Raw genomic sequence first — 24,055 nt, 5'->3', positions numbered from 1 at the left:
TTCAGGTTGCCCCGCTCAATCTCCAGGCATGAAGGTGTAATGTCTGGAGGTGGGGGTGCAGAACCTGCCCCTCCATCTGAGAGAGGAGGTCTGCCCTGAGAGGGAGACGGAGCGGCCGGTGAGAGGAGAGGTGGAGAAGATCTGAATACCACACCCTTCTTGGCCAATCCGGGGCGACCAATATAGCTTGGGCCCGGTCTTGGCGAGTCTTCCTCAGAACCCGAGGAATCAAGGGTATGGGAGGAAACGCGTAAAGGAGCTGACCTCCCCAGCTCAACTGAAACGCATCCCCCAAGGCTCCCTGCATCGGATACTGGAGACTGCAGAATGACGGGCAGTGAGCATTCTCGCGAGTGGCAAACAGGTCCACCCGAGGAGTCCCCCACATCTGAAAGATGCTGTGAACCACCTCCGGGTGAAGCCTCCACTCGTGGTCGGCAGAGAACTGCCGACTGAGACCGTCTGCCCGAACGTTCAGAACCCCGGCCAGATGATTTGCCATCAGACAAATCTGATGGTCCCGAACCCAGGACCAGAGACGCAGAGCCTCTCTGCAGAGACACTGCGACCCTACTCCTCCCTGTTTGTTGATGTACCACATCGCGGTCGTGTTGTCCGTCAGGACTTGAACTGACTGACCGCGAAGGGAAGGGAGGAAGGCCTTGAGCGCTAAACGAATCGCCCGCAATTCTAGAAGGTTGATGTGAAGCAACCTTTCCTCTGGAGACCAAAGAACCTTGACCTTCAGATCCCCCAGATGAGCACCCCACCCTAGAGTGGATGCATCCGAAATCACCGTGGCCACCGGAGGAGGCAGATGAAAAGGCTTCCCCTGAGACAGGTTGCCTTCCACGCCCCACCAAGACAGATCCGCTGCAGCTTCTCTGGAGATCTTCACCGACTCCCTGAGATCTCCGTTGTGCTGATACCACTGCCTGCGGAGGCACCACTGGAGTGCCCTCATGTGCCAGCGTGGATGGTTGACCAGGAGAATGCAAGAAGCCATCAGACCGAGCAGGCGAAGGACCTTCAGGACCACCGGAACAACCGCTCCATTGTAGAATAAAGGAATCATATCCTGTATATCGCGAATCCTTTGAGGTGGAGGGAATGCACGACATACAGTTGTGTCCAGTACAGCACCTATGAACAGGTTGCGCTGGGAGGGCACCAGGTGAGATTTGGGTACATTTATCGAAAAACCCAACCTGTACAACAACTGGGTTGTCTCCTGCAGATGACGAAGCACAATCTCCGACGACTCCGCTTTGATCAGCCAGTCGTCCAGATAGGGGAATACAGGAATCCCCGATCTTCTGAGATGCGCCGCCACCACTGCCATCACGTTGGTGAAGACCCGAGGTGCAGTAGTAAGACCAAACGGAAGGACCGCAAACTGATAGTGCTGCGATCCCACCGTAAAACGGAGATACTTCCTGTGCGACTTCAGGATGGGGATGTGGAAATACGCATCCTGCAAGTCGAGCGACACCATCCAGTCCTCTTCCAGCAGAGCCTGAAGAACCTGTGCAAGGGTGAGCATCTTGAATTTCTCCTGCTTCAGGTAAAAATTCAAGATCCTGAGATCCAGGATAGGACGAAGCCTGCCATCCTTCTTGGCAATCAGGAAATACCGGGAGTAGCATCCCTGACCCCTTTCCCGCTCTGGAACCACCTCTATCGCACCTTTCCTCAATAAAGTTTGGACTTCCTCCTGAAGGAGAAACAGATGTTCCTCTGAGCAATACCCTTGGCAAGGAGGGTAATTGGGAGGGAATTCCCGAAAGGGAAGGACATACCCATTTTCCACGAGATTGAGAACCCAAAGATCTGATGTAACCGATTCCCAATCTCGTAGAAAGTGGGTAAGCCGGCCCCCCACTGGGCCTACATGATCCTGAATGGCGGATCTAGGGCTGCTTTTCTGTGGCTGGGGGGTTGGTGGAGGTAGAGGAGGAATTGGGCTGACGCCCCGAGGACGTGCTCTCTGCTTCCCCCTGTATGATCTATACAGGGTATTCTGCTGCTGCTGCTGTTGCTGCTGCTGCCCTTGTCTATATGTACGAAAGGAACGGCCAAAACCTCTAAATTTCCTGGTCGTAGAGCCTCTGACCTGAAGACCAAGAGATCTAGCCGTCGCCCTGCTGTCCTTGAATCTTTCCAAGGCCGCATCTGCTTTTCTCCCAAAGAGCCCCTCACCATCGAAAGGCAAATCTAATAAAGCAGACTGCACATCAGTTGAAAAATCGGATGACTTCAACCAGGCCGAACGCCTAGTGGCAACCGCTGTGCCCATGATCCTCGCCACAGAATCTGCAGTATCAAGCCCGCTTTGGATGACTTGACGGGCAGCAGCTTGAGAATCCGACAAGGCTTCCTCAAAGTCTTTTCTGCTATCCTCTGGAACCTTAGGAATCAATGTGCGCATAGAGTCCATTAGAGCATGAATGTATCTACCCATAAGGCAAGTGGCATTAGTAGATTTCAGTGCCATACTTGCCGAAGAAAAGGTCTTTTTAGCTATTTGGTCCTGTTTCTTGGCCTCTTTGTCGCCAGGCACCTGCGGAAAAGCCCCAATCGATTTTTTAGAACACGCAGCCTGAATCACCAAGCTCTCAGGAGAAGGGTGTGATGACAAGAATGCAGGGTCCTCAGGAGCCACCCTATATCTCCGAGCCACGTTCTTGGAAACTGCAGGAGCAGAGAAAGGCTTTTTCCACACCTCCATAATGGGTTCGTTTAAGGCTTCATTAAATGGAAGCAAAGGCTCCACTGCCTGACTAGGAGAATGAAGAACTTCAGTCAGCAAATTCGACTTAAATTCGACAGTAGGCAAAGACAAACCCAAAAGTCCAGCTGCCTTCCTCATGACAACATGATACGGTTGAACATCCCTGGAGGGAGTATCAGATCCCGAAGGCAAAGACCACTCCGGGGAAAACTCGAGACCACTTGCCTCTGCCAGGTCGTCGAAATTGCCACCATCCAGCTCGCCTTCCTCCATATCAGAAGAAGACTCATCAACCCTCTGTTGTTCAAGCAGACGTTGAGCTTCTCTTCGAGACCTGGATTTGACTCGAAGTGCAGCCGAATCCAAAGCCGAATCCGACGGCGCCGGAGCCGACTTCGGAACCGAATCCGAGGGCTTGGAAGGAGGATCCATAGACTTGCTTGGAGCCGGTGACGTCGGAGCCGGAGTCGTCGACTTCGGGCAGGCCGGCGTCGATACCGGCGTCGACCCTGGTACTGCCACAGCGGAGTCGGGGTTGGCATATACGGCATGAATGGTGCCGGAGCATATGAGTGAGGAACACCCAAATTAAAGGCCATAGGACCCATGGGACCCGAAGGCGCACCAGAGGGGAACCATGATCTTGAGAAAACACCATACATCGCGTTTAAAAACGCGGAAGGGTCCTGACCTGGTGTCGGGAATGGTGGATGCTCAGGTTGACTTCGAGGAAGGTTTGAATCTGCCTCTTCAACAGGATTCGAAGATTCCCCCTCAACAGGAACTCCATCGGCGTCATCCGGAGTCGGAGAATGAGCCGGAGACGGAGACGGAGTCGGATCCGGAACCGGAGTCGGAGAATGGGCCACCGACTCCGAAGGCGAAGCCTCACCTTCATGATCCGACACATGTGGAGGAATCACCTTCGACTTCACCCTCCTGGGAGACCTTGATCTTGAACCAGACTTATCCCCTGAATGATGACGGGATTCATGCCTCCTCTTCTTATGTTTTTTCCGAGAACCGGAAGCATGGTCAGACGAGGACTTCGAGGCCGACGCCTCACGAGACCTCGACCTGGATCTCGACTTCGATCTCTTCGAGCGCTTCGAAGACTTTCTAACCTTACTTGCTTTAAGCTTGGCCACCAGGAGCTTCGATTCCCGCTCTCGAAGAGCCTTCGGATTCATCTTCTGGCACGATGAACAACCTTCAACGTCGTGATCCGAGCTCAAGCACCATATGCAGTCTTGGTGAGGGTCCGTAACGGACATCATCTTCCCACATTCTCCACAAGGCTTAAACCCTGTCTTCTTTGTCGACATGACAAACGAGCAAAAAGGTCAGAGAAAGGAGAATCGAGGAAACAAAGTAATAGGATACTAGAAGCTACAGAGTAACCCGTTAAACCGTTAGCGTCGACGACGCGGAAAAAAGGGAACTGATGTCATCACGCCGGCGTGGGCCTATTGTAGGCGTCGGTGACGTCAGCGGAGTCGCAAGCGATGTCGTGTCTCTATGACGTCCGAGTCCACGTCGGCGCGAGGCTACAAAAGAATTTCCGAATGTTGCTGACGCAAGGGGGATATTCACAAGGTGAGGAATCCACACGGCAGATGTATCTATCAGAAAACAGAATAGGGAATATGCAAGGATGGTGGATGTCAACTGGGGCAGACTTTCCACTACTAGGAGTCTGCACAAGTAACCGAAGTATACAATTTTATCAAGTATGCATGTGAACAATGGGCCTCCCACACACTCTCCTGTCCTGTGCTCAACCTGAACTTACTATCAACTTCCTAGGATGCCAGCAGGTGATACCACTAAGGTTCTTTTCCTCTACAGCAATAACCCTGCAATTTTTCGACAGGAAAATATAAAGTTAATTGTGGCCAATTTCAAATCAGTATTCTGTATTGTGTCGTCTGCTGTTCAGATATTACATGTGTCAAGTTACTGTGTGTAGATGATTTAAAGTATAGGCTACAGAGCAGGAAAGAAGGGCCCATCACTGTGATCTTTTACACACTCAGTCCCACTACAGTGTATAACTATGTTCGGCAGAACACAGACTATCCTCAACAAATGACAGAGGACCTAGACTATACTCAACTCTATTGATCTTTAGGGGGAAAAAATGTACTTTGTTTTATAATAAGCAAATGTGGATCATTCTTGATATCAGGCGAGTGCCAAGGTGCCTCTTGGCATATGAGCACTCTATAAGACTCAAAAAATCATCAAATCAAATTAAATCAAAACAGGAGGAGGCAGCAGGTGAAATCGGGTCATAAGTGAGAAAATGCATTTTATTGGCAAGGGGATTGAAGGGAAAAAACACACACACATTTATAAGTGTGATTGACAAAGGCTTCGAGCAAGCCGAAACGCATCTCTATTTTTAATTTTGGGATTGAGGCTGATCTGATCAAATAAAACAGATGCCATATCCTAACTGCCTCGTGTCCGTGTCTCCTTCCATGGTTCATTCTGAGGGAGTTGGTTGTTTGTGTTTATATATATATATATATAGTCGCCACTGGGTAGTTATAACTTTGGAAAGGTTCATTTTACTGCCTAAAGTTTTAATTTGAAATGTTTTAACTTGCACATTTGCTGATTGATGATATGGGAATTTATTGGGGGGGCTCGTTTTTCGAATTGTGTATTTTTACAGAAGCTTTTAAAACCTGATTGAGAAATTCATTGGGGGGCATTATTTTCTATTTTTGAGATTCACATTAGCTCCCCTGAGCTTGGAGTGTGTTATACTCCGTTTTTTCTTAGGCACTTGCACTTTCCTGAGACCAGGTTTGGTCTCAGTGGCCCCTTTGTTGTGCCATTTGACTTTGGCTGTCAGCGCTCTAGTCGCTGCACGCCGCCCTTAGGTATCACTATTTAATGGGCTGTACTCGGGCTGGCTGCGCTTTGGAAAGGTTCATTTTACTGCCTAATGTTTTAATTTGGAATGTTTTAACTTGCACATTTGCTGATTGATGATCGGGGAATTTATTGGGGGGTTGGTTTTCGAATTGTGTATTTTTACAGAAGCTTTTAAAACCTGATTGAGGAATTCATTATGGGGCATTATTTTCCATTTTTGAGATTCACGGAGTGTGTTATACTCGGTTTTTTCTTTGGCACTTGCACTTTCCTGAGACCAAGTTCGGTCTCAGTGGCCGTTTTGTTGTGCCATTTGACTGGCTGTCAGCGCTCTAGTCCCTGCACGCCGCCCTTAGGTATCACTATTTAATGGCCTCTACTCGGACGCGCAGCGGGCGCACCGAAGGCGTGCCTAAGACAAGCCCGTCTGCGCCGAGTCAGCGGCCAGGGCCAGTCATGCTGCCCGGGTTGGGCCTTGTGGTGAGAATCTATTGCAGCTATCGGGTGAGTTACTGGAGTCTCTTCGGCCTCCCTTGTGTCCTCTGCAGGAAGGCTTTTCTTTGTTCCCTCAGTCCAATCTTGCGTGTTCAGATTATGGGTTTACTTTGATGCCCACCAGGCTTCCTGACAATCTGCACAACGGAGCTGTAAAGGCTGTGCGTATTAGTGCTGCCTTGATTAACGCGAGATCTCTAAGGAAGAATTATATGTATTTTATTTATCTGTTTACTGATAATTCTTTGGATTTGCTGTTTGTCACTGAGACTTGGCTGGATGCTGCTTCCAATCCCATTATAGCAATGGCGACCCCTGCTGGCTATAAGCTCTATTGCGTAGACCGTCCAGCTGGAAGAGGGGGCGGTCTGGCTATCTTGTATAAGGAGGGTTTGGATGCTGCATGGTGAGGCCTCCACTGTATGGGGTGAGTGTGAGGCATTGGACTTTAGTATACAGTTCTCGCCTCACTTCACTCTTGGGGGCTCTCTTATCTATCGTCCTCCTGGTCCTTCTGAGGTTTTTCTTAAATCATGTGGGGATGTATTGGCAGAGCGAGCTTTACGCTTCTCTCGCTATCTGGTTTTGGGAGATGTTAATCTGCATCTTGACCAACGTGACACAGGTGATGTAGCAGACTTTCTTAGTTCTCTTCATTTGGCTCATCTCTCACAACAGGTCTCCCATCCTACTCATCAAGGGGCCATATTTTAGACCCCGTCTGCTCTAACTTTCCGATTCAGGTAGCCAAGCCTTTACCGGTGTCCTGGTCGGATCACTTTCTCATCTATTTCTCATGGAAAATTACTCAGCCTGCTAGGCAGACCAACTGTCATCATCCACCAACCTTTTAGTAAAATAGACCCTACCCAGTCTTCCAAAACTTTGGCTGCATCATGGCCTACTCTCCAGGAAGATCTTGAAGGGAACTTGTCCAATTCCACTTATTGGATCTCTGCCTCTGTGTCGGCTCTCTCAGCACCTTGCCGGCCCAAGTTGGCTAGAGATTCCCCTTCTAAGCCTTGGTTTTCTTCAGAACTGAAAGCCCTGAAACACTGGTGCAAAGTTCTGGAACGGGCATGGCGCTCTAGGGATTATGGTCTTCCAGCTAAAATTTTGCTACTTCTCTCAACGCATTGATCAGGCTAATAATAATTCTAAAGAAATATTCTCCATTGTGCAAAGTTTTATAGCTCCCAGCGCCCAAGCTCAAACTGTGCCAGTTTCAGTGACTTGGTGCAACACTCTTGCAAATTTCTTCCTGGACACGATCTGTTTCATTCAAGCCAGTTTTACGTCGCCTACTACAGATTGTACGGTTTCTCTGACTGGTTGGTCGGCTAACACCCCTATCAATACTCTGTCAACTTTTGAGCCTATTGAGCTAGCTGGCTCGCTCAAAATTCTCAAATCTCTGAAGTCGGGCTCTCCGACTGATCCCTGCGCCGCTAGACTTCTGGCCGCGGTTGCGGATACTATCAACCCCGAAGCCAATACAATTGTTAATATGTCCCTGCGGGAGGGTAGTGCTCCAGCTTCTTGGAAGCAGGCACAAATTCTCCCCCTCCTAATGTAGAAGCCGTCCCTTGACCCTATGATACCAGGAAATTATCGTCCTATATCATTGCTTCCAAGCTTGGCCAAGGTTTGTGAAAAGGTTGTGACCAAGCAACTGAACAACTTTGTAGAGGTATCAGGTCTATTACATCCGGCCCAATTGGGATTTCGTGCCTCGTTCAGTGCAGAGTCTGCCTTGTTGGAGGTGAAAGAGGCAATTCGCGAGTGTTTGGATGCCGGTGGAAGAGCGGCATTGGTCATGCTCGACTTATCGGCGGCATTCGACACTGTACCGCACTCCTTGCTTCTGGATCGCCTTTCGGCGATTGGGATCTACGGCTACGACTGGTGTTGGGTCAAATCTTTCCTGGAAGATCGCTCCCAGCATATTTGGCTTCCCCCTTGTGTCTCGGCTCCTCAGCAGGTAGCTACTGGGGTGCCGCAGGGGTCATCCCTTAGCCCCCTTCTTTTTAATATCTATGTTACTCAGCCTATGCTGATGATACCCAGCTCCTGTTTTGGTGGGGAAGGGCTGAGGACTCAGCTCTTGCTGCACAACACTGTCTTTCCTCGGTCTTTGGCTGGCTCTCTCAGGCACAGTTAAAATGCAATGAAGAGAAATCAGAGGTTCTTTTGTATGGCGCTTTTCCAGCTAACTTCCGAGAGAGGCTATGGCCTCCTGGTTTCCCCATGCCTAATGCCATGGGCACTGTGGCAAAAAATCTGGGGGTCTGCTTTAATGACAATCTGACCTTTTCTACCCAGGTTAAAAAGCTGTCAGGGACCTGCTTTGGTACATTAAAAGCCTTGAGGAAGTTCTTGCCTCTTCTTCCTAGACCTGCCAAAGAAACGGTTGTCCGTGCTTTCATTTTGTCTCGGTAGGATTATGCCAATGCGCTCTATGCAGGCATCTCTGGCTACCTTCTGAACAAATTGCAGGTCATACAGAACTCGGCTGCTAGACTCTTGCTGGGTATATCTTGCAGATGTAGTGTGCGTGGCCACTTGCGTTCTTTGCATTGGCTACCAGTGGAGGTGCGTATAAAATTCAAAACCCTGGTCATTGCCCAGAGGGCCTTGTATGGCCGGGGTCCTTCTTATCTCCAGAAGAGGTTTGTTTTTTACAATCCTATGAGAAAGTTGCAGTCATCCTCCCAGCTCCTGATGCAGACACCGAGATTTAAACGCAAGAGGCTCGGTGGGAGCTCTTTTGTGCGCAAAGCTGCTTTGGCTTGGAATGCTCTTCCCATGACCTTACGCAATATTCAAGACTCGGTGATCTTCAAAAAAAAAGTTAAAAACCTTCCTCTTTGAATAGCGCCTTGGTTAGTGGTTCCTTTTCTTGAGCGCGCGCCGGGACACTCTTCGGAGTATCTGTGCGCGATATATAAATTGATTTAACATAACATAACATAACTGGAAGATAAACACAATTTGTGCTAGCCAGGGCACAAATGGAGAGGAAGGAGGGCATATGCATACTGCATAAGTGGGAGATGGGTGGACTGTAGAACCAACAGTCTTTTCTGCAACATTTCAGTGAGTTTTGATTCATTTGAACGCATTTAAGAGTATGTCAGGGCACATTCTATGTGTTCCAGCCCTACTTCGCTGTGGAGTATGACGCCTATTCTGCTTACTACCCTAATCTAAATCTTGTTTTTTGTATTTCTATCAGTTTGCATTTACTCTGAGCCTAAGTGCTCCAAAGTGGTCATGAGTTAACTTTATTGAGCTATATAAAATATCTAAACACATATGTGTATCAAATTCCTATATTTAACCTCTAAATAATCCACTTCTAATCAGGTCTCATAAAAAGTCTGCTGATGCATACAAATGGTATTTGATCTTTGAGAAATGTGGCATTGCTTTGTACATTTGGTCTCCTACTTGTGGTTGTCAGAGTGCTTCTGGACGGAAAAAATGCATTACTGATTCCATATTTCGTTTGAAAGTAAATTTACTTACCAAGGTTAACTCGAGGCAGTGCCAGGGAATGCCAAATTATTCGTAAATTTGTCACCATTAAACGACCTGCAAAAATAAGGAATTATAATACGACAAATGCCAGCAAATTAACTGCTACAGTGAGTCTCCTTTTATCACTTTCACCTTGTTCAGAACGTTTAAAAACATGTACAGCTTCTCAATCTATATATTTCAGTTCATATTGCTGAATCCGAGCTATACTTCATGTACAATATTTTAGTACAGATATGGCTTGAAACTCTTAACTAAGCAAAAACTTCCAACAGACTACTTCAGGGCCTTAATGGTGTCGACAGCCAATTTCACCCGCCCAAGTTTTCCTTCAGACTTCCCCAGAGTCAGGAATCGCGGAGAAAAGAGTATTGCTCACCAGTCTTTAAAAGGATGGCAAGTCGAGCGACAAGTGGTGAATGAAGATGCCAGCGGGGATTCTGCAGGCGCCACATGCACAATGGTGATTAGTGTGAGAGATGCTAATTCCACCAGGAGAAACCTCAAGGAGATCACACATATGTAGTGTTTCCTACTAGCAGCATGCATGCTTGGAGTTTTTGGAACTGAGCATGCTTCAGTGAGTAGTCACTATTTCCTCAACTTTCTGCGCATATCCAAGGTAGAGGGATCACTATAAAGGAGCCTTCCAGGTTGAAGGACGCTTCATACCGGTTTCTCTAGCCCAGCCAGAAGCTCCTTCTTGCTGAATACCTAGGTTGCTTTTCCAGTTCTTTCAGTGAGATTTTTCCTGTCCAGCTCCTGCTCTAACTTCCTTTTTCCTAATCTACTACTATTCTTTAATTTCACTTTTGCTACTCACTTTTGTTACAAGCCCAGTCGCCTCTCTCCTAAAAGTTTCTTTCCATCTCTCCTGGAGTATTAGCCTATTGAGGCAAGTCATTGCCAGTAGTACCTTTAGAGTCAAACCATTGAGAAGCCTTTACAGTCTACCTTTTCAGGACATCTCTCTCAGCCAAGAGCATCATCTTTGCACCATTAAACACTCAACAACGGCTGGAACCTTATACTTCCTTTGGATGCCAAAGGGCAGTACAGCTGTAGTACCGTAGCCTTCTACACTCCAACAGTCATGTATGTGTTGAGATCTTTCAACAGTACTTCCTGGCAAACAAAGAATGGATTTCTCCTAGTTGCATGAAACAAAATAATGCCCAAAGCTATGTCATCGTATTTGCCTTTAAAGAAAGATTATCCATACAGGGAATTATCCTACCATCCCTCATTGGACAAACCTCCCAAAATCCAAGCACTTAAAAACAACTAGGCTATTCTAGATGTAACGGTTAATGCTTGTCTAAATTTTTACAATATACTAATCAAAAACAGTAGCCAGGCTCGCGGGTGCTCCCCGCAATGTGTTGGGGTAATCTGGTGTAATACCCAAACTACAGTTTGGTGCTCTATGGCAAGAGTTGGCCACATCACTACCCAAATATAACCTTAGGGGGATTAAAATATACAAAAATTGTCCTGAGCACTCAAAGTAACAAATTAAATATTCAAATAGGAGTTGTGTTGTTTCAGTTGATTTTTTATTGGATCCACAAGTACTCCCTTGAGTCCACATTTCTTTAAATCAGTTTATGCAAATAAGTTTACCTTCTTAGTCACCACAGAAGGCATATACACTCAAAACAGCCAACAAATGTTTTGTCTTTGGGGCACAATCACCTCTGACATCCACAACACTTAAATATATGAGAAGAAATCTCTGCCTCCTTTGTTCAGATCAAAATTAAAAACGAATCGTAATATCAGGTCGTGTAATCGCAATATAGCGTCATTATCCGCAGTATTCCTCACTCATGTTTCATGGTGTAGATCCATGAAACACGAGTGAGGAGTACTCTCGGGCGCTGTGGATAACCAAGCTATATTGCAATTGGACGTAGTTTTCCAACCTTTGCTGTCTATCACATCCTTACTTTAAGATACATATATTGTCATGGACCAAAGTATCCATTTTCAATGTCTGTGCAGAACTCTTTTTCCATGGTTTCTAGATTCTTTTACTATATTGTTGGTTGCATTTTGCAACATTTAGGTAGATCTTTTCTACACAATTCACTTGTTATGAATCAAGTTAAAAACTACCCACAGTCTCTGCATATGTGTGTCCCATGCAGGACATTTGGCAAAAGGGGCAGTGGTTGGCTAAGGTTGGCAGAGAACAGATATACTGATTGACTTAATAAAAGACACCAGAACCTAATTTCAGAATTATCTAGTCTTTTATTTAGTGCCTATATTCAGTACAGTCGAAGAAAACAAAATTACACCTTAAGGTCTTGGCCTGGTATTGAAGACACATCAGCATAACTTTTGAGCTTCTTGCAAAAGACATACCCTCATACACGGACTACAATAAATTCAAATGAAAATTTGACTACTAATTTCAAGAAACTCGGCATAGCATTTACCCTCACAATCACACCTTTCACAGTAATTAGAGTCTCTTCGATTAAGGTATTAAGTAGCATCAGTTGAGACAGGAGGGTTTTAGACATCCATTGGCATCTACTAACAGACCTGCGAATAACGACTAGCTAGGACACAAACAGAGAATGGAATGCGGGGGACATGAATAGTAAATATTCAATAACAGAGATTGGTTAATACAATTAATTCGCTGCTTCCCAACTGCCCATAGTTTGCCTATTTAAAGAATGTTGAATTTGTAAGCCCCTTCTGGAACACTAATCAATTTTTTTCAAAAGAATTAAGTGAAAAAAAGAAAATCACCCCTCACTCAAAATATCACAACCAGAACAATTGTGTGATCAACCCTTACAAATAAATCATCTACTGAACTTTCAGTACCAATCAATGCTATGATCCCAACTGTGGCTATAACATTCATATATGTGTGGATCTTATTACATAGTGAACCCACACTTACTATGAAAATTCTTTCTGCAGTGGTTACCAGTGTCTGGTATTTTTCTGCCTCCAGTTTTGCTATAAAATTAAGAATTAGACTTTTGTTTAACTAGAGCAGCACCATATCACATTGCTAACCCCTCAACAGCCTTTCAGATAGCATGAAACACTATGTAAAGTTTGCACACATTTATTCATCAATTCAAGCTGTCCAATATTATTATTAGTATTATTATTAATAATAATAATAATAATAATAATAATAATAATAATACCTGTATGTCGTTTCTCAAATCACTGCCAGACTTGAAAAACAAACGGAAACCTTTGTTTTTCGAGTCTGGCTGTCGGCGGGCCACTTTAGAAGCAACTCGTTATATGAAGTGTCGCATATCATAGCGAACACCAGTGATTTGAGGAACGACATACAGGCCAAGAACGTGTAGCATTGAAGTTATTGTGAATCTTTTCGTTTAAAGCGTACACTACACCTTATATTAGATATCATCTGGAAGAAATTGCGACTGGTACGGAGAGAATATCTCTTTTTACATGAAGTCCAGATCACAGTGACCAGATATATTAGAGATCACCACAACACTGGTGGACTAAGTGTTATGCCCTGAGGAAGCCCCACTGGGGCGAAATGCGTTGGCTGCACTGCGGCTGTTGTGTTTGATCATCTTGCATCATGAATGTCTCAAGGATTCATTTAAGAGACCACATTTCACATTATTGAAGGACACTTTTACCTTTTGTGCATTCAAGCATTTGAAAGATAATTGCTTTGTTGCCTCTCTATATGCTTTTTTCAATATTGCTATGCAAAGCAGCATGTCTCCTCTATAGCAGTGTGCATCTAATGCGGACCCCATCCTAGCCTATATGACATATAGGTTTTCTATACGCATTGTTTCAAATGTAGGTACACATAGCAGAAACCGAAACTGAGATTAGTAGGTGCACAGCTTTCTCTTGAAAAAACCGAAGAAGAACCTTTAAAAACAAAACATGAAATGTTAACCTACCTACCAGACAGGGAGCAATTGCTCGCTTGGAATGCCAAACATGAAAATGAGGCTGAATACAGCAGAAGTGAGAAGGCAGGGAAGGTCTATGTAGAAAGAATGGCACAAACGAAAACAAAACAGCAGCTGATTCATCATGGCACTAGCAAAGAACATTTTTGCGCGGTTTGTCAATCTTAAGCTAATTGATGCAACTAGGCCATTTTCAACGAAAGCAGCTAGGCCACATCATTCAAGGGAGGTGAGCAGTAGTTGAACAACATCATCAAAAGGAAAACAAAAAAGCTCTAATTTATAACTATGTTTATTATCCTTTTCTTTTGGATTTTTATAAAGAGCAAACTAAATAAACTGCATCATTCTTAATTTTCTTAACAGGTACCTCCTCATATCACTAAGGGGCCAATTCCGATCTTGCTCGTAATGGCTCCGGACGGAAAAAGTACGAGACGTAAGCGTGTTCTCCGCCCGACTCGTACAGCTGTACGAGCGAGCAACTATGATGCAAGAAATGCAAAATCGCCGACCGAATTGTTCCCTGGTCCGAACCGTTCCGTACGCCTCATTCGTAAGCAAACCATGCCATGTAATGGAGGCGATTTCCGACAGAGCCAGTACGCTGCATGCGTCAGACAGCCGGATCGAGCCAAAGTTTCCGGCTCGCAAAACGCCTGGGAAGCTGCCTTTGGGGGTCCGCGTCGGACCCCCGTCACCCGCAGCCTTACGACTCGGACACAGGGGAAGACCCAAGGGTCTCCCCAACACAGGCATTACAGTCACCGACTGGTACCCACTGTAGGGGGGGTCCTTGTGCGAGACGTACCCATTTAGTCAATGGGAGCCCATATACGTGTCGTACTACCGGCTCCCATTTACTTTTTGGGAGTCCGACCGAACCGAGTCCGGCAGCATGCGGCCGCATCGTACTCACTCGGTCGGACTGCAGGAGTCCGGCTCGGTCGGAAAACACTCCCGATCCGGCTCGGTTGGAGAGCTTTCCGACCCAGATAGGAATCGTCCCCTATATGTTCACTTTTTAAGCTAATTGATGCTCGTAAAATCTATTCATGTTTTGTCTCAGGGGAAACAACAATAGCTGGGCAGAAATTACTTTCTTCCATCCCTTAAATGTGAAGAACCATACCTGAAAATGTCTGTATTATTTTAGTTTCCGTACATACATTAAAGTATCATTAAATTGGGTAATAGTAACAACTGTTATTTCCAGTTCTTAGACATGTCTCAAGTGCAAAATGACGTGCTAGTTGAAAAAAGCAAGGCATTATTATATTTACTATGGTGCCCAAACATTCAGACCTGAAATACGAATGAATGAAGGGCTAAAGAGGTCAGTGAAGCATGTCTAAATATGGGTTTTCGTAAGAAAATACCATCCCTGGAAAACAGTTTGGAGATACTCCTACAAAACAAGCTAACACATGGGCACATTGTCCTGAGCTGTTCGCGTACTTGTACCGCCAATCATCGGAATTTACATTTAATATGGGGAAGAAGGAGGGACAATGAACTGAATCTTCACGGAACTGAAAGATGGGACGTATGAACTGAAGATGGACAGGGTGAAGGCATTGATAATCTAAATAAATCACTAGGCAATGAGCATTCGCCATGCATTAAAATATACATTCAACATATGAGTGCCTGCATCATGCATGTGACAACACAAGAGCTTCCTCTACTTCCTACTGGGCAAGTGAAATTACCAAGGATTTTCAACATGAGGCACTATATAGAAGAGTATGAAGACCTTGTAAGATGTATATCATACTTCTGTCTCTCCTTCAATCACACAGGGGCGGGTTTGAGGCCTACCAGCCACCACAAGTACTGATAAACGCTCCATGAACTTAATTGTGTAAACATACCTCTATCACCATTATTTCCTTTGGTGTCTTCAATGGAATCTAAACAGTCAATAAGGACCTCTCCAGGTCTCATTTTCATTTGTCTAAAACAAAAATAGAAGACAATCAAAAGGTTAGTGCGTTTGTGGTTAAAACAGATATTTAGATAACAGCGTTAGGGCTACATTTGTATATTTTGTGCCCATTGTGTAGACAATGGGAATGATTTAAAGGTTATAAAATATTCACCTAGGTCTGGAAAAACAAGGAAAAGGACTGGGTACCACTTACAAGGTGGCAAGGTATTCTTAATGAGGAGTTCTGTTGCACTTGTATGCTTTGCCGGGGTCCCTTTGTCAAATTTCTCTGTACGGAACTACCGATGTGTATTTTTAAAGGGCCGCCACACTAGATTCAACAGAACCGGGACACTGCGGTGAATTTAGGCAGGATGAGACATTTCAATGTACAAAACTTGAGAGCTTTTGACGTGTCAGAGGAAAATATAGAAATCATCTTGCCATCTAGGCTCCAACAAGTCCACAATATGCTTTGCTGAAGAACTGAAGAGTGTTTATTCAAACTACAGAGAAATTAAACTGCGGCTGCCAGACAGCTCATCAACCTACAGATGCAAACCCCCAATAATCCGGGCCTCTCTTCCAACACTAACCCGAGTAGCTAGAAGGATCATCTTTATAGCAAAGTGCATAGTTCACTAAGCAAACTGTGATACACCACCTCTCTTCTTTCAATAAAAATTTCAATTTTGTTACTAAACAAGACCTCTGTTGTCTATGCTTGAAATTGTAATGACCATTACTCCATTCATAAACACTTGAACTGGCAGAACCTCCGTGTGCTCAAACAGTCAAACGCTAGAATTCAATGCCCACCAGAAAAAGGAGTCCTAAGAATCACATCAAATTTCAGAAAGTACTAAAATTATACTTCCCATCACCATAGATACAAGCCTTTAATTTTGATTCTTTCCATTTGGTACATAGTATACGTGGCTGCTACTACTCTCACACTCTCAATACTCCATGGGTATATCTGTGACATACAATGTACCATGTTTCGGCCATGTTTTTGAACCTCAACCAACATCTCCAGTATAGGGCTTATTACAACTACACCATTCCAACCATAACTCCTCGAAAGGGCACCCAGAAACTGTGAAGGTCGGAGTGCTTCATGGCTTTATCAGTACTTTTACTAATATTGACTTGTTTGAATGCAAAAATATTGTAAGGTACTTTTCTTCACGAATTCTTAAGGTTCTTTCACATGGCAACATCAACCTTTGGATCCATCTGCATGCAATCTTTTCTTCCATCACAAAAACAGTCTTGCTTTCGTTGATCTGGCCAAAATACTAAGGGCCCGATTTGGAACTCGGCCGACAGGCTACTCTGTCACAATGGTGCCAGATATCCCATCCGACAAAATATAAATCCCATAGGATGTAATGGGATTTATATTTCGGCAACAGGCATATCAGTCACGTTGTGACGGAGTAACCCGTCCGCCGAGTTCTAAATTGGGCCCGAAGGCTGCGTGTGCATGTATGGGTATATATTTGTGTTTCTGTTATTCTCCATTTTTTCTTCTGGTAGTAGTCTCCTACATATTTGATCTTCCTATCACTCTATTGTATTTAGGAATGCTAAAAACTATAAAAGGCAGATAATATGTTGACTCTTCTATAATTTGAAAATGTGCAAATTATTTTGGACCACTCATAAATATAAAAGCCAGGTTATATAGTGTCTGTTTATAGTTTGGAAAATAAGGTATTTTGTTATACAATTTTGGGGGATATTTGTTCACTACACTCAACTTTTACCTACAAAAACTCCTATCAACTCATCCAATAAGCTTGAAGAAGACAAAATTAAAATAAGACTAGTATCATTGGGTAAAGCCCTGGCAAAAAGGTGGATAGCAGTTCATTAAATCAGCCTGATCAACCTCCAATTTGATGAATGGAAACAAGGCTTGCTGAAAAAGGCTCTAAGAGATTAAAAACATATGAAGGCCTTAAGAAAAGTGAAGAAACTAATAGAAGCAGGTCTCGAACAAACTACTCGCTCACTTGCTATGTCGAGTCAGATTTTGTCAGGTTGAGCTATTTTAGGACCTACTGGTCCGTTCTGGGGAGTGAACTTGAGCTGGAAAAGAACAAGTGTTCTGTTCCTTCAGAAAGTGAATGAGCAATAGAGATGCCTTTAAATCTTGTTTTTAATCTTAACACATTTGCAATCTGTTAAAGGACAGAGGTCAAATGTCAGTTTGCCTGTTTACTAAAGTGCTGCTTTTCTTATCATAGAAAATGTTTTTAACTTTTCTTTCTCGGACTACAGTTAGACGATTTTGTAAAGTGAACTGTCTGACAACCATTGTGAAACAAAAGGCTGTAGAATGTCAGTTGTTATTCTAACAGACCACATTTACCTAACTTATAAATAAATAGTACAAATATTCCAAAATGTATCAGGTATTACGAAAGCACATTTTTTGTAATTCAGAAGTGTGATGCAAAGATTTAAATCAAATGCAAAACAAATCAGAATACTTTACTTATTGATGTGCAAAAGACAAATATTTGCAGAAACTCAATTTCCAAATATTATTGTTTGTGCACTATATAATTTATCAGACAAACTGCATGTAATTGTGAAATATTGTGGCTATTTCAATGGGAAATGGTCTGATTGCAAATTACTGTGTGCTGCTGCACCATTCTTTAGTTACATTAAAAGTGATAGTGTTTAAACATGATTTGAGAAACATTCTTGCCCCTGCCCTGATGACAATGTGGTTAATGAACTAAGAGGCAAGTCAGGGGGTCATGTGTAGCCTATATGCAGCTAGATTTGTATTATATATGGAGCAAACGTTTATTCTATTTAACCAAACAAAAGAGTTTTGGTACAGCAGACATACTGAACTAACATATTTGAAGGTGCTAATATTTGTGATAATGAAGAAAATGGTGGCTCAGTGAATTCAGATATTTGCCTAGGATCACATAATTTGAAACCAGTTTATGGGTCAAGAGAATTACAGTTAGGTCGAGCAGACTATTTAAGTCATTAGACCTGAAGGTCTAGTAACGTTTTTATGATTTATTGTTTAGGCCTGAGAAGACTGGGCTCATTATGACACTATGTTGGCAAAATTGTTGGACCCCCCTCAATATTAAACCCCCTTCAGTGCGGGACACAATAAACATTACTTTACAAACATACTGTCAAAGACACAGTTGAACTGGTATATGTATGTATGGACTGAAATATGGCTAGCCGAATTGTTAATGTGTAACACAGTATACGGGATCCCAATGGACTGGTGTGTAATAGAAATGTTTTTCTTTTCCAGAAGTTGTTTAAATTCAAATAAAAAGACATTGAAAAACAAGCAATGGCAAAGCCAATCAATCTCATCTTTATCTTTGTGAGAGTTATTGACTTCAGCAATGTTTTCTAGGGGAAACATCCTTTACAACGCAACTTTTACCACGTAGCGCTTTTACATCGCAACTTTTACAACACAAACCATTACAACGCATTGCGCTGGGGGGCGCTCTAGGATAGGGAATAGATTTAATTTACTATCCAACACCTTCCCTACTATCCACGGGGACTGGAGTTGGAATAGTAAATTAAACTATTCACTATCCAGCACCCCTCAACACTATGCGTTGTAAAGGCATGGGTGGTAAAAGTTTGATGTAAAAGCATGCGATGTAAAAGCATGCGTTGTGATGTCATACATCCGTTTTCTAGCCATGTTGTACAGCAGCGTGGCTCCTGTTCAGCATTGCTAAAAGCTAGTGGTGTGGCGCAAAGTGGAGTGGTGCAGAGTAACGTAGAGTAGAGTAACTGGGAGTAAAGTGGAGTAGCGTAACGTAGAGTGGAGTAGAGTGACGTGGAGTAGAGTCGAGTGGAATAGAGTGGCGTGGAATAGAGTGGTGTGGAATAGAGTGGCGTGGAATAGAGTGGCGTGGAGTGCATACAGGGGAGTGGCATAGAGTAAAGTAGCGTAGACTACCGTGGCATAAAGTAGAGAGCATAAAGTAGAGTGGCATTGTGTGCAGTGAAGTGGCATAGAGGAGAGCGCAGTAGAGTACAGAGGGGTAGAGTACAGTTGAGTGGCATAGAGTAGGGTGGTGCAGAGTGGCCTAGAGCAGAGTGGAGTGGGAGAGAGTAGAGTAGAGTGGAGTGGAGAGGCGCAGAGTAGTACAGTTGTGCAGTGGTGTGGAATTCTTATAGCCTGATGCCCACGGTCAAGAACAAAAAGTTTTCATGTTTATTTTGTCCTTGGGACAAGTAAGCCCAACTTCCTGCAGCACAGACCATTTGGCTGCCAGATTACATTATGGATCAGGGAAAAGGCATGGTCTACCGTTAAGGTAATATTTGTATCCATATGTTAATGCTGTTCAAACTTGTATTTATGGTTCATTAATACAAAGCCTTTATTATTAGAGTGAGCGCTGTAAGGAAATGTTGTAAGTTCAGACTGCACTACTGACAGTGGTTACAGTATAATAATATGTACACACACACTTGCAAAGTTTGGCAATAGGAGGCTGAGGTTATGTATAATGCTTCCAGGATGCTCTCCGATTAGACACAAATATATGCAAAACCTTGAATGCAAGATTGAGGATACTTAGCTTTCAAAATAAAATGTTCATATAAAAAAATGCTACTGGGAAAAATACATTTTTCTAAACTACTGTGAAATTTTAGGTACCATTTCTTTGAAGAAATATTTAGTAAAATGTGTTGATGTATGCTAGTATTTCCCAAAAATATTCATAGTGGAAAAATCAGTGTAACCAGTTACAACAAAAGTATTAGAAACATGACAATAAATAAGCATTGGCAAAACCAATAGGTCTGATATATGTTGGACAGCCTTTTTAGTTTTGTCAATGCTTGGCTTGTTTTTACATTTTATTTGTAAAACGTTTTTGTTGTGGGAGCTGCAGGTCCTCATCATTATAACAAACATTGGCAAAAGCAACAAGCACTGGCGTTGCCAATAGGTCTCGCAGTAGGAAAGTTGGAGCTATTGGTTTTGTAAATGACATTTTATATTTATATATCGTTATTGGCATTGTCAATAACAATATATAAATATAAAATGTCATTTACAAAACCAATAGCTCCAACTTTCCAAATGCGAAACGTATTGGCAACGCCAGTGCTTGTTTTCTCGGTCTAGCGTTTTTTCGCCCACTGGTTTCTCTGATCCTTCATCTGTCGTTTGCTCCACCGAGTTCTGCTTTATTCTGTGCACACCATGGTCTGTATGTGTTACATTTGTTCACTAGCCTTTGCAGAATACCCCCGCCCATCTGATTGGTAACTGAGTGAACTAATGTCTCACAGCCAGTAGTTCTGACTGCAGTTCGCCTCAATGGCATGTGCGAGAGTCTCGCTAAAGGGCTGATGGAAATCTTGGCAGGGCTAGTAAAGCAGGCGTGCATGGCTGTGCTCTGTAAAGGCGGGCCAGGGGAGGGTCCTGCGGGTCCTCGCCCATCCATCTGCGACAAATGATGTGAAACTACATTGTCTACTGGTGAGTGAGAGCCCGAGTCCAGATACTGCCAAATAATGGATACAATTCTCAGAGCTTTTTGTTTTAAGGGTAAAGTAACCAACCAAGGAAAGTTTATTCTCACTTGCATGGCCAATACCTCACTCCTCAACACACATTCATGCTCACAAACGCGCACAACACACATACACACCAACACATGGCCATTCATACCCTTTAGATTGCTTATATAAATATGTATTGAAATTAACAAATATGTACAATCATATTTTTGCATACTCAATCATACGCATACATATATATCAGTCTAGCTACACGTGCACATGTATGCAAATAGATGTACGTATACACGCACTCACACATTTATCATATTTAGTTGCACATGCATGCATACAGAATCCAGCCATCACTCCAACACCTTATAATATACAAATCAGTATATACTTACGTATAATTAGACGCGCGTGTGCACAGGCAAACACACAGGGACTCTAGAGAGACTATATCATGTATTTCTGCTAGTTTTACAAGTGCTTATAGGTTTCTAGAAAGCACTTTGTTTTCTGGGTGGGAACAATGTCTGGTTTGCAGCCATGAGTATACAATGAGTATCAAATGGTGAAGGATGTTCTGGAATGAACGCAAGATTCTTGAAATGAATCCACGCTTCTGGAATGATGACGGGTTCTGGATTACGAAGCAGGGGCTATGAAATGAAGTAAGAATTCCCAACACATGTTTCTTGGATTAAAGCCTGGTTTCTGGATCCGGTGAGAGTGCTCTGTAGTCAGAACAGGGTTCTTGAAAATGACTCAGTTCTGGAATATGATGGCATGCCTCTGGAATACATTGAATTGATATCAGATCTGGAAATATTTCACGACTTTGTAATGAAGGCACGAGCCGGGAAGACGACCTGGTCCCAGGGTGATGGCACGGATCTAGATTGATATTTGTTGCCTGATAACTCAGTGGCTATTTTTCGAGGGGTGCGCACGAGAGGTTGAACGTCATTGACCGATACTCCCTCATCTGAATAAACCATTTGGGATAGATGCTCCCTCCTCCATGCCCCCACCATCCTGCGCATCATAGCCACCCTGACGCTTCTCCAGCCCAGAATGTGACCCGCCCCCTCGTGCAGCTGCAGAAATTGCAGGGTCCATTAATGGGAAGTGTGTGAGGTGAATTGTAGTGGTGGTGGTTGCGGTGATACTGACGGGGGTGGTGTGCGCATACGGAACTCCTGGGCTCGCATCGGCGACCCATTTGTATTGTTGGCACAACTCGCTATTCACAGAAAAACGTGACTTCCTTTTTAGAAATGAGAGGCATTCGCCCCCAAGGAGAGACATGTTCTGGGAAGATTAAGGCGAGTGGGCACAGGGGGAGGGTGGCATGGAAAAGAACAATACCGATCGAGTAAACATGGAACTGGAAAGAGGAAGGGTGTTGAGGGAAGGACGAGTGAAAAAAAACCTGATCACTGGGAGAGAGGGAACATGAGGGTGACAGCGAATGAGAGGAAGAGACAAGACAGAAAAGGGCGAGAGACTGAAAAAGATAACGGAGGGAAGCCGGATGGGGCGGAAGAGCCTGGTGGGGGGCCGGGAATGCGAGCGAGGGGAGGAGAAGTGTGGCAGGCGCGCGGAGGGAAGCCGGAAGGGGAGGAGAAATCCAAGTAAGGCTGTGTGCGGGGAGAGAGAGGGGAGGTGCTGGAGCTGGGGGACAGATGGCCGTGAAAGTTTATGGCCCAAAAGCGCGTGCCTGTGGCCACATGAACTCAAAGAAAACCGCACCAAAAAACCCTTGGTTTGACGAGTATTTTGAGCACTTGAATTCTCTCCATTTTCCATTCCTTCGGAATGGAAAAGGCGAGACCTAAAAATATGTTTGGTCTCAAACACCACACATTGCCGCAGTTTGCACTGAACAAAACTTTTTTGCTGCCAATATGCTCCTTGTAAAACAGAATCATTTTGTCACTCAAAGAGAAGCCAGATGGTAGAGAGAGAGAGTGATATAATGTTAATAAAAGCAAAGGGTCTTGGTTAACGCCAGACCTAAATAGAGGTCCAATTCTTAAAGAAAGTCACAAACAATAACCCATGGCATATGTCCTTGATTAACTGCAGATTTACTGCTTTCATGAATTCATAAAAATGTACAAAAGTAGGTCAGAAAATAGTACTTCCTGAAAATGTTTGTGAACCCCATTTTAGAATGAGCAAACATGCATTTGGAGATTTGTTCAAGTGAAAATCTGTTGACCGGCAACAAGTTCACACTTCCTCAAACTACCTTTTTTCCCCAACCCTGGAAGAAGTTTTACTTCTGCCCTTGTCAGGAGTACATTTCCAACCTTTCTCGGTATGAGAAAATATAAGAGACGAGCTAATGAAAACCCATAAAACATGCAAGTTAGTAGGTTTGCATAGACTCAAAAAGGCATTCCAACCATGGGAAACTATTTCTTACCGTTACCGCCGGCCCCAGTATGCTGATCTGCGGAAAGATGGTGTTGAAAAGGGGATCTTTAGGGCTGGCCGAGCGAAGTCGAGAGGCCTCCTGGCGAGGTTCCTCTCCTAGGATCGTACAGACGAGCAATCAACCCCCTACAGATGGACACCACACAAAGATCGGTTCTCAACGGTTTTATCAATACTTTAAGGCAGGTTATCTTAACAATACAGGTGTAACTGGATCCAGGGATCCTTTCAGGTTTAGTCTCTGAGGGAAGGGGGTAGCGGGACAGTCTTGGTACCAGCCTGGTACAGGATACCCTGCGCTCAGCTCTCAATCCTCGAGCTGGGGGGTCCTTCGGTATGGGCCGCGTCAGCGCCAGCAGGGCTCCAAAGATGGTTTCACGTAGATGGGCCGCGGCAGCGCCAGCAGGGCTCCAAAGATGGTTGCACGAAGATGGGCCGCGGCAGCGCCAGCAGGGCTCCAAGGATGGTTTCACGAAGATGGGCCGCGGCAGCGCCAGCAAGGCTCCAAAGATGGTTTCACAAAGATGGGCCGCGGCAGCGCCA

The 24,055-nt window shown here is 44.3% G+C and overlaps 1 protein-coding gene across 1 annotated transcript in view; it reads right to left on the bottom strand.

Moving 5' to 3' along the window:
- Positions 1-24,055, bottom strand: part of BBS5 (Bardet-Biedl syndrome 5) — a 198,582-nt gene that overhangs the window by 143,677 nt on the left and 30,850 nt on the right. Inside the window, exons 2-3 of the mRNA XM_086956075.1 lie at positions 15,471-15,553; positions 9,641-9,706 (exon numbers count right to left, since the gene is read on the bottom strand). Coding sequence (XP_086812201.1) covers positions 9,641-9,706; positions 15,471-15,553 — 149 coding nt within the window. The remainder of the gene's footprint in view (positions 1-9,640; positions 9,707-15,470; positions 15,554-24,055) is intronic.

Source organism: Lissotriton vulgaris, chromosome 2_1, assembly GCF_964263255.1.
Source record: "Lissotriton vulgaris chromosome 2_1, aLisVul1.2, whole genome shotgun sequence".
Taxonomy (NCBI): Eukaryota; Metazoa; Chordata; class Amphibia; order Caudata; family Salamandridae; genus Lissotriton; species Lissotriton vulgaris.
Note: the sequence above shows the minus strand (reverse complement) of the source record. Positions and strands in the feature narration are given on the sequence as shown.